The sequence below is a fragment of the Grammomys surdaster genome, unplaced genomic scaffold (genome assembly GCF_004785775.1).
Source record: "Grammomys surdaster isolate TR1022 unplaced genomic scaffold, NIH_TR_1.0 149, whole genome shotgun sequence".
NCBI classification, from domain to species: Eukaryota; Metazoa; Chordata; class Mammalia; order Rodentia; family Muridae; genus Grammomys; species Grammomys surdaster.
Window position 1 is genome coordinate 6,900,245 of NW_021604607.1, and position 11,496 is coordinate 6,911,740.

Here is an 11,496-nt window from a genome sequence, read left to right on the forward strand (position 1 = left end):
AACTCCTATGCATACTGCTGGTGGAGAAGTATTGCTCCTCCTACACCATGGCCAAAATTTAGAGGTGCCAAAGATGGGGAAACAGATTTTTACAATGTGCAGCTGATGGTGGACATCAGACCTTAGAGCAGGAAGAGGCAGTGACTGAACACTGACTATTTAGGCTCTTTCCCTCCACGTTAACCTCCAGACAAGAGAAATGAAGAGTGCTAGTTACTGTCTTCCCAGTCAGAGGTATCATAGTCACTGTTGGAGGAGCTGGCCTACTAATCAGTGTGAGTAGAGATGCTGAACAATCTAATAGTCTCTCCACTGTTGGGTCTGCATGGGACAAATGGCAAAAAATGTCAGAGAAAGCTGTCCTTAGAAATAGGGAGGCGGAAATGAGAAAAGCAACTTGAAGGGGGCAGAGCCTGTGGGGGAAAAAAAGAAACTGTACAAGACCAGCCAGACATGGGCATGCAGACCTTGTTCATGCCAGCATTTGGGAGGCTAAGGCTGAATCAAGAATTCTAGGCCAGCCGAGGCTACACAGTGATACTCCTCCCTCCACCCCCACCCCCAATAAACCCACAGATAGTCCGCTACTTATGACAGCTTGACATCAGATCTGAGTTTAGGATGGTGAGGAAGCATTATACATTTAGAAGACATGTATTAGGATTTGGATGGGAATGTTGAGCTTTCCTCAGACTAGTGAGAGGTAGTACAATGCTTTTTCATGATGCTGGCAGCAGCATGTGGTGGGAGGAGGTGGGTGGGGGATGACAACTGACACTCCAGTGAACTATCTGTAAGCTGTGTTGTTCAGTTGCTGGGTGTGTTTGTAACATTTTCAGCCTACAGTGGGTTTACTGGGATGGGGACTTTATCAAAACACATATCTTAGTCCATCTGTAATGGTCATGGGTGACTATGACAAAATACCAAGGGCCGTATTTACCTTCCTGCTTTAATCAATTCTTAAAAAGTGGGCAAAAATGTGAAAACCAGTTTTGGATATTGGAAAATAGGCAGCACAGGGCTGCAACTCCTGAGAGGGAGTCAGGTCCATATAGAAGCAGATCCTATTCACCTTAGCGAGTGAGGACCAAGGCTAGAGGTAAGGCACTGCGGGCAGTTCAAAGTCCTCGAAAGGCAGCAGCACCACAGACGTTCAAAATCCTCCATCAGCATCCTCACGTATGTGTGTCACATATGAGGGTGACCATATCTACTGTGCAAGCCCACAAGGCTGGGGAAGATATATATCTATATACCTATATACCTATATATCTATATATCTATGTATCTATATATCTATATATCTATATACCTATATCTATATATCTATGTATCTATCTATGTATCTATCTATGTATCTATATATCTATATATCTATGTATCTATATATCTATACATCTATATATCTATATATCTATATATCTATGTATCTATATATCTAAATATCAATATACCTATATATCTATATATCTATATACCTATATATCTATATATCTATGTATCTATATATTTATATACCTATATCTATATATCTATGTATCTATGTATCTATCTATGTATCTATGTATCTATCTATGTATCTATGTATCTATCTATATATCTATGTATCTATATATCTATACATCTATATATCTATATATCTATATATCTATACCTATATAGTGGAGCAACTGTGATTAACCACTGGGCCATCTCTCCAGCCCTGAACACTGAATTTATCAAATAATCTTTTTCTACACTGAGATGGTCATGCATCTTTCGTTAATTTTCTATGTGGGTACCTTTAATGGGTTTAAAAAATGTCAGCCAACTTTGAATTCCTAGAATAAGCCAACACTGGTCACAAAACATTATTGTCTTATGTTGCTGGATCCGTTTTCTGATATTTCCCATCTTTGTTCTGAAGTTTGCCCTTTTAACACCATTTTAAACTTATTTTCCAGGGTTAAAGATTTCTTTTTATTTGTATGTGTGAGCCTGCTCATATGTGCAGGAGACTATGGAAGCCAGGGGTGAGGCTGTGAGCTACCATGTAGATTCTGGGAACCAAACCAGGTCCCGGGTAAAAACTGAATGCACTCTTAACCACTAATCCCCTACCCCTGCCCATCCCCACTTTAAAAAATATAGTCTTGCGTAGCTAAGAAATGTTAAACATTATATAGCTTAGTTCTTAAGCTACTTATATATAGTTCACAGCCTTAAACTTGTCATATAGTCAAGGGTCCTTTTGCCTCTAATCTTCCTGCCTCTACCTCCCAAGTGCTCATCAGCACACCTAGTGTATATAGCACTGGTAATCAAACCCAGGGCTTTGTGTGCTCAGGCAAGGGTCCTATCCACTGCCCTTATTTCCACACTTTAAATGTTTTATGATAAACTTCTCCAGCTATCTTACCACAATATAATCTGAAACTTAAGCCTACATGATTGATCTTTGGGTTGCTTTAACTGCAAATATTTTATCATGGTTGCAAATTAAAACCAGGAAGAGCATCGTTGCCCCCTGGTGGAAAGGCCTACTATTACCACATGGAAAAGGCCCATAGCTGCCTCTCCAGTCAGCTCAGTCTAGCCAGTCTCTCACTGGGACCGGCAAACCTGTATCTTTGTTTCCATTTACTCCCACCATCTTAGCTTAGCTCCCAACTTCATGGAGCTAAAATCACTGCTTTGAAACAGGCTCAGCTTCTACTTTATGTACAAACATTTTGGAGTAATAAAGCAGAAATCCAATAAACACTGGTTGAAGTTTAAAAGCACTCAGCTTCACTCACTAAAGTTACCTGGGAGAGAAGCAAAAACATACAAATTGTCAGGCTCTGCCCAGGGTGAACAGACGATACATGATAATTACACATTAACTATTTTGTGGGTTTGCCCAGACATTTTACAACTTGATCCAGTGACATCTGGACAAACAACTCACTGCAGGGCTAAGGTGGGAGGAGAAAGTAACGGAGCCCACGACCCAACAGAGCGTCCTGTGCTGCAGGGTAAGGAACCGCCATGAGTAGAGCACACCGACAGATCTGCGCCCAGCTGGGTCCTTCATGACTTCTCTGTGTTAAGATTTTGGTTTAAAAATCCCAACACTTCGAGAGGTCACCTTGGTCTACAGGACAGCCAAGGCTATGTAGAAAGACCTTGTCTCAAAAAAACTAAAATCCAATCCCTGAAAAATCCCAAGTTAATTAAACACAGGAGGATATTTTTTACACTGAGAGATACTATTTGTTTTTGTATTTTGTTTTTCCAGACAAGGTTGCTCTATGTAGCTCTGGCTGTCCTGCAACTCACTGCGTAGACTAGGCTGGTCTTGAACTCACAGACCCTTCTGCCTCTGCCTCCTGGGTGCTGGGATTAAAAGTGTGTGCTACCACCGCCCAGCTAAAAAGTATTATTTGTATTCTGTATTATTTCTGTAATTTTTCTTATAAACACAAATTAACAAAGCACCCTGGAAAAACACTGAAAAAATCTAGCAGATAAAATGAAATTAAGACTTTTTCCTCAAAGTAATTTTAAAACCATAATCAATGTCTATTTTTCATTGTTTATAGTAGGTCCCATATTACACAATGCTGTGTATTTAAGATCCTGCAGATGAAAATAGAGAATATGCTGTTGGTCTCTGAGGAGGCTGAGGGTGTTAAAGGTGGAATGCCCAACTCTTAAGAAGGCAAGAAGAAAAACCTTCATTTGAAACCTCAGAACAGTCCTAGCAGTCTACAATAACATCATTGAAGACACAGAAAGGCCAGGACGCTTGCTTTATTTCTGAGGGAGTGGCAGCGGGAGTGGGGGGAAGTTAAGGAAAGTTTTGTTTCCTGCTTCAAAGAACATTCCAAAACAGAAGAAATCTATCCCCATTTGATTGTAAGATGATGCTGAGAATGCACATCTCTGAACTTCAGTGCAAGCCTGGACGGTCGGGCCCCATGGCCCTCAGTCACACGTGAAAGGAACTGCACGACAGCATCAACAGCAAATTTAAATAAAAAATGCAACTTGTCTTAGACTTGCAACAGGACTGGTCACTAAGGAACCACTCTGCAATAATGGTCTCAAACATTTATAGCTCATGAAAATGCACTTAACTAAGGTGCTGCTTACTCTAAGAACTGTGATGTTTGTGAATAAGAGAGAAATCTGAAGTCTGGATGTCACATTCCAAGAAAAGGATCAGTAATTTCACATTTGCAATATCTATAAATAAAATGCATGGATCAGATAAGAATTATATGGACAATGTTGAGTAGACAGTGCGTACAGAAGCTGGGAACACCTTATTCATTAAGTATATAAATATTTTGAGTAGACAGTGCGTACGGAAGTCAGGAACATTAATTCTGTCACTTATCTAGTTCAGTAAAATGCTCACAAGGAAAATAACCACTTAAGGCAGAACACTGGTTATATCATTTGCTGTTCAAAATTTCATGAGAGCAGACAAATCAATACTGATCAGCCACCCTGCTTCAGACTGAGTCTTTCATCTTCAGACAGGTTATCTTGTAAGACGGACATCTGTGCTATGCCTTGACAGTTGAAGCACAAAGTACAATCGTGGACTCAGAATCTTCATCAACATATCTAGACAGAGGTCTGCTTGTAGTTTTTGGTATCCAGAACCTTTTTGCCACACATCGCACAGATGCCTGAAACAAAAGAAAACATGTGAGCAAGCAAGTAGTACAACTGCTTGGTTTATTTATGTTAATCTAAAGCTTAAAAGTTCACCTAGTGGGACTGGAGAGATGGCTCACTGGTTAAGAGCACTTGCTCTGTAATCATGTAAACTAGTTGAGTTTGGAGTTCAACATTCACATATGCTCACAAGGCCCATAACTTCAGATCCAAGCTGGGTGCAGACAGGAGGATCCTTGGGGTTTGCTGGCTTCTAGCCCAACTGAGAAAAAGGAGCCTCAGGTTCAGGGAGAGACCCTGCTTCAAAAGGTGCAGTAACAGAGAAAGATACACACTGCCTTCTTTTGGCTTCTGAGCACACCTGCCTAATGCCTAGGTGAGCTGCACACACATGTACACACATACTCACTCAGACACAGACACACAGATAGAAGGATAGACAGAATCTGTAAGAACTTCAAAACATCATAAAAGAGGAAAAGGAATATCCTTTTGACTACAAATTTATTTTAAATTCTATTTTCTCTTAGTAAAAAGGAGTATTTGACTAGCAACTTATGAAAGGTTACTCCTTTCTGTTTTTTAAACCAATAGCTAATGAGACAAATTTGATATAAGTCAAAAGATTAAGTTAAAGACACATACCCTTTTTGTAGGCACAGCCTTGACAGTAATGAGAACCTGGCTGGTGAACAGAGCTTTTACAAATTCTGCAAGTGGAGAACTTATTCTTTCCATATGGATCAAACCTAGAGAATTAAAAAAAAGATAAATATTTATACTACAATAGAAACTTTCGTGTGTGTGTGTATGTGGAAGCCAGAGGGTTCGGGTCCTTTAGAGATGGGTTACAGGTAGTTTTGAGATTCATAATGTAGGTGCTGAGAACCAAACTCAGGTCCTCTCTCCAGGACCACTCCCCTTCCCTGAACACCCCTCCCCTTCTTTGGTGAACCCAGCTGGATGACCTTGACCTCCTGATGTTTCTGTCACCAGCACACAGCACTGGGATCACAGGCACGTGCCATCACACCTGGCTTAGTGTTTGCTCCATTCTGAAGGTACAAAATATATATTCTAGTGATGGTTTATGTGAGAATATAAAACTCTCGTCAGTAGACCTGACTGTAAAAGCTTAATCTCAATATCCAACAATAGATGAATAGATCTACAGTTTGTTTTAAAATAAAACAGGTACATCTCCTAATGACTACTCACTTTAACAAGCATTTTCAAGTGGCTAGACTAATCCCTTTGGATAAGGCTTTTCTACTATATGAACATGGTATCCTATAGGAAACAAAGGGCAAATAACTTTATAAGAAATAATTCTCCCAAAACTGCTGTTTGCCTTCCTCCAAAATAGCTATTTATATTTTCTTTATGAAACATCATAGTCCTGGTATCTTGTTTGGGATACAGGATGGGATATTCTTTTCTTTAAAAAAAATTTTTTTACCTTTATCTATGTATTTTAATTTTATGTGTATAGGTATCTTGCCTACATATATGTCTGTGTGTCACGAGGGTTGTGCCTGTGGGAGCCAGAAAAGGGAACTGGATCTCCTGGGACCAGAGTTAGGGACAGTTGTGAGCCACCATACAGGTGCTGGGAATTGAACCCAGGTCCTCTGGAGGAGTGCCAGTGCTCTTAACCCCTGTGCCATCTCTCTAGCACCATTATTTTCAATATACCTTTTACTTGTTTGTTCCTTTGTTGTTTAAGACTTTTTGGCTCCATAACCCATATTGTCATGACATTTACTATCTTCCTGCTCAGCTTCCCACATGTACCATGATGGCTAGATAACAGCCATTTTTAGAGGTTAACTTTTCTAAACTGAGTCATTTTACTCCCACAAGAGTAAGTAAAATTTGTTTAGATTTGAATGTTTAGAGTCCTTTTCTGAAACAATATTTTTATTGTTCTAAAATGACATTTTAACCAAATAACTTTTACCATTAATTGGCAGGGGTTTTGTTCTTTTTCTAAAGATTCTATTATTTTTAAAATTATGTTTACATGTGTGTTTGTGAGAGGTTGTGCTGTTAAGGCCAGAAAGCAGTGCTGGATCCCCTGAAATTGGAGTTACAGGTGCTGCTAAGGCCAGAAAGCAGTGCTGGATCCCCTGAAATTGGAGTTACAGGCAGTTTGTGAGCCCTTGATGTCCAAACTGAACTCAGACAATCTGCAAAAGCTGTGTGTGCGCTTAACCTCTGAGCCACTTCTCCAGCCTCCCAGAGTTTCTTGCTCCTTATAAATAATGGTACTGAAAATTTAATGTAATACAGTAGTATTTTTTCTAAACCAAGCTAGCTAGAGTACTCAAAAATAATAGCTACACTTTAGAAATATCAGAAAAATTTAAGAGCATAAAGGAATTGACTGTATATGAAGTTGCACAATTTATGTAAGTAACTAGTAAAAACTGGTTTTGGAAAGCATCGTCAAGCAACAATATATAGCATGATGCTATGTGCCAGCCTCTTTATAAAGGAAGAGCTTTATTTTCACTTCTTTTAACTCCTAGGATAATGGCACACAGTGGCTACTTACTCATTTAGCAAATATCGACTGAGTAGTTACTATTCCCAAACACCATTCTAAATACCAAACATGGACATCACAAATGTCCTGCCCTCACCAAACTAGTGTTACAAAGAAAATCCCAGCTGCAAGCTGTGGTGGTGAAGAGATGAATGCTGGTTAAGGACTCCTCTCTGAGACCAGATCCCAGCCAAGTTTCAAGTAACAAGAAGTCAGGAGGAATCCCAGAGCAGCGAACATACACGTCCTTAGGTGACAGCAGGATCTCAGAAGAAGAAGCTGTCATATCATGGAAGACTTGTAAGAACGTAGTAGAGAGCTCAGATTCTATTCTACCGGAAAAGGAAAACCAATGGAAGGCTTTAAACAAAGGAATTATGTGACCTTTCTACGTGACCATTCTGGCTAGTAACCCTTCACTGTGGGAAAAGGAAGAAAGGCAGTGGGCAGCAGCGGGAAGGACTCATGTGAAAGTTTAAATTTAATATAATGAAGCATCGTGCCAAAACTGCAGAGATTTTGTTCTCATTCTCAGATGAAAGGTGCATTTCAGAAAGGGTAAGAAACTTCAGGTCATGTGACTAGAGAGACAGAGTCAGATTCAAACTCAGGGCCAACTCCAAGGCTTATGTTTTTTTCCCCATTTCCTTTGTGCCTTTGATTTGTAGGTGAATTAACAAGTAGATAAAATAAAAATCATGTGTTTTGTTAAAATAGTAGAAAGTAGCACTAATATCGATATATGCTGGTACAGGGTGGAGAAGTGGCCTATAGCAAACAGTCTGCCTTTGTATGCAAATATGACACACACTGGGATCAGGCGAGAGTGGACTGCACTAGGCTTGCCACTTAAAAACGGGACGTCATGACTGCCCCAGGGGTGTTCTCACTTACCTTGCTTTTTTTGAAGTCAGAGCTTTATTTTCGTTCAGCTTCCTTCCACCACTTTCTATATATTAAAAAGAAACAAGTGCATGTGTTGTCAGTCAATGTACTCTTGTGCATTTAACATATACCATGTAACACCCAAGTTCACTCTTTGACTTTCTATCAATAAACAACCCTTACTCTAATGTTTAAAATCCTCATACAATAGCCAGCTCTCAATGAACACTGCATAAAGTGTACTGGTTGAAAGTGGTGCTTTGACAAGGCTTACACGCTCCTGTATGTGTAAGATCTGTGCACTTTGATATCAGAGAATGAAAACAGAAAAACACTGGGTTCCCCCACCATTGAAGATATATTCTGCTGTGGTGGTGGTGGTGGTGTTTTCTTTTGTTTGGGGGACAGGGTTTCTCTGCGTAGCCCCCTAGCTGTTCTGGAACTCAACTGTAGACCAGGCAGGCTTTGAAGTCAAGAGCTCCGCCTGCTGAATGCTGGGAGGAAAAGTGTGCATTAGCACACCAGGCCTTGCTGTATGGCTTTAATAAAAAAGTGAAAGCAGTCTAGGTTTGTTCTAGAATGTAAAACTTAGATGTAGGAAGGAACTTTAAATACAGACCTTATTAAGCTGAATCAAATAGGCATATATTTAAATAATAATTTTAATACTTCTTGACTATATAAGGAATCCATAAATGTAACTCAGATGATGAAAAGATAAGACTTCACAAGAGAATCCGGTCCTCTTTGTGTTTAATGGACAAGATACTCAGCACCTAACACTGCACTCTGCAAACAGTGAAGCACTCCAGCAGTGTCCACAAGTGCTTGACCGAGCTCCTATCTCCTACCAGCAGACACTACCTGTGGTGTTCCGGGCACCATCCTTCCATGTGTCTGGAGTGATAACTCTGCCAAGTTTCTTTTCACCTGGGGTAGCAAGATAGCAAAAGAGTACAATCGTCATCTAATAAGCAAACTGTGTGGAAACAAAATAATGAAACTCATTTCTTTGCTAACTTTACAATAATGATTTAAAAATGATAAATATATTGTATCATGTCTGAAGTACATAATGCTATGAAAAGTCAGATTACAGTAGGAGCCTACTAATGCCAGGGTAGAAACCAATGAATGAAGACTTAAGACAGTAACTGTGGGCAACAGATATTGGTTCTAAATGAAACTAAAGGACAATAAGATGCTCCAACAACAGGCCTTCACTGATTACACTTTAAACAATTCTAACAAAGTTACTCATTCCTCCCACATTTTCTAATCACCTAGGATGAACAAAGCACTATTCGAGGTACTGATGCAAACAAAGCCACGAATCTAGATTCAGGGGCTCATACCCAAGTTCTCTAGTTCCTTAAGAGCTTGTAGGCAGATCATAGGAAAGAAATGAACCAGGCAGAACTGAACAGAAACCTAGCATGTGTGTTTATAAGCTTTTATTGCTAAGACTCTACAGCGTTCATTAGATTTTCAAAGTGATTAGAGACTTTAAAAAGTGAAGCCTTCAGTAAAAATATAAGCTGGGAAATAAAGTATAATAATTGTGAACCAATGAGATAGAGTTTAAACATCTGGTAAGGTACATGAGGAAGATGAAGTTAAACAGTAGCTAAAGTACACACCCCGAGGACAGGCACGGGATGTTCAGGGGGCACAACAGTAACAGAGGAATCTGGCTAACGCAAGCGTGAAAGGGGTGAACCGAGGTTGGAAGGATAAGCTAGGTCTTTGTCTGTAGAGGGCCTCGAACATCGAGCTCCAAACGGACAGTTATTTCTTACTGTTTAAGTAGGGAAAAGGTCAGGGTGGAGAAGTAGACTGGATACTCACTGGTATGGATGTGCTACCTGAGGCCAAACGTTCCTCAAGGATCTAACGGAGCAAGAGAAATGAAGCAGACGCAAACCAAACTCCCTGGAACTCAGTAAATGAAAGACATTTACCAGAGAACATTTGAAGGTTCATTTAGTATAGAAAGCAGTTTGTACTTGTCAAGTTCTAAGAAGTAACTCTGAAAATTTGGAGACAAAATAACTTTTTTGAACAATTTATGATACAAGGAAAGACAGAACTGAGGTGACTGCCTGACATTGCAGCTTCTGTATGAGCAAGATTTCAGTTTACTTACAGGGTGAGTTCAATGAGCAAACAGACTAGGAGGTTACAAATAATAAAAGGTAAGATTTTTCAGAAGAGAAGTAAGTAGTAATAGAAATGACCTTTTATGGTATAGCACAAAGGACACCTTCACAATCTAAATACATTTAAGCCACATTTAATAAAACATTTTCCCCACTTTCAAAAAGAATAAAAAAACTGTTTAAGAATGGTGGCTGAGTCTGATGGTACAGCTACCTTGGGGTGTCTGTGTCCAGAGTTCTACGTACTGAGGAGATGAATAAAATGGGTTGTGTATACGAAACAGTAACTGAGATGTGAGCTGAAATTTTGTCAGAGAAGGCTGTCTAGCCCAAGAAAGAGATCAAGAGAAGAAAGTTGTTTTTAAACAAATCATCAGCTTTTGCAGTTAAAAAAAAATCAAATATTTTCAACAAATTTCAAGGGTTTCATTGGAATTACTGAATGGTAACTAAAAGGGTTTAAAAGACCTCTCAAAAAGCTAGGGGTGACGACATAGATTTCTCCAGTGATGATGAGACTCTCTCCTGACCCAATGCTGTGAGTATCAATGAATTGACGGGATGGTACAAAATATTCAATTAAAGTTAATTTCAGATAACCACTTAAGTAATTTTTAAAGTAAAATCTGTATTAAATGCGGCATGTTTTTGTATTAAGGAACAACAAAAAGGTCAAGATTTAAGTATTATACAGGACATATTAAAATACTAGAAATTAATCATTGCTTGTAATCTTAAAAATGTAACTGAGAGCCTGGAATTTATATTTGTTACATCTGGCAACTCTAGATGCTACCAGAGAGATTTTGAAGATCCATTTTAAGCCTCTGGGAGCCAATCAAGAAGTTGTAGCTTAAGAGATCCAGGAAGGGCTCGAGGACAACAGAAACAAACAGAGAGGAGCAGAACTGAGACCATTCTGAACCCAAAGCATAGGGCTATATGGTCCCGGGACAGGCAAGGGCAGGGCAGGAAAGGAAGACAAAGGTTATATCACAGAGGGAAAAGCAAAGGCCGAAATCCCAAGAGAATTTCGTCAGGTTCCTCCAGCCTCCACCTCCCACAGAAGCAGCGCCTTAACTTACACTTTTCACACACCATTCTTCCACGGGGTGTCCCTATCCCCCTCAACCCGCAAAGCCGAGGCAGCTGCCAAAATAATCAACAACACAGCTGAGAAGACTTCCTCTTCCGGCTACGTCAGCTTGCTTCCGTAGTCTCAGCCCTCCTGCTCCGGCCTATCCAGCAACT

General features: G+C 39.8%; 1 protein-coding gene across 1 annotated transcript; it reads right to left on the reverse strand.

Annotated features, from left to right (window-relative positions):
- Positions 1–3,761: 3,761 nt before the first annotated feature.
- Positions 3,762–11,433, reverse strand: Cript (CXXC repeat containing interactor of PDZ3 domain). The gene is made up of 5 exons (XM_028765121.1): positions 11,331–11,433; positions 8,951–9,016; positions 8,096–8,150; positions 5,299–5,402; positions 3,762–4,664 (listed from the first exon to the last, which is right to left on the reverse strand). Exons 1-5 carry the CDS (start codon positions 11,344–11,346, stop codon positions 4,600–4,602), a joined length of 306 nt encoding a protein of 101 aa, XP_028620954.1. The 5' UTR covers positions 11,347–11,433; the 3' UTR covers positions 3,762–4,599.
- Positions 11,434–11,496: the final 63 nt, after the last annotated feature.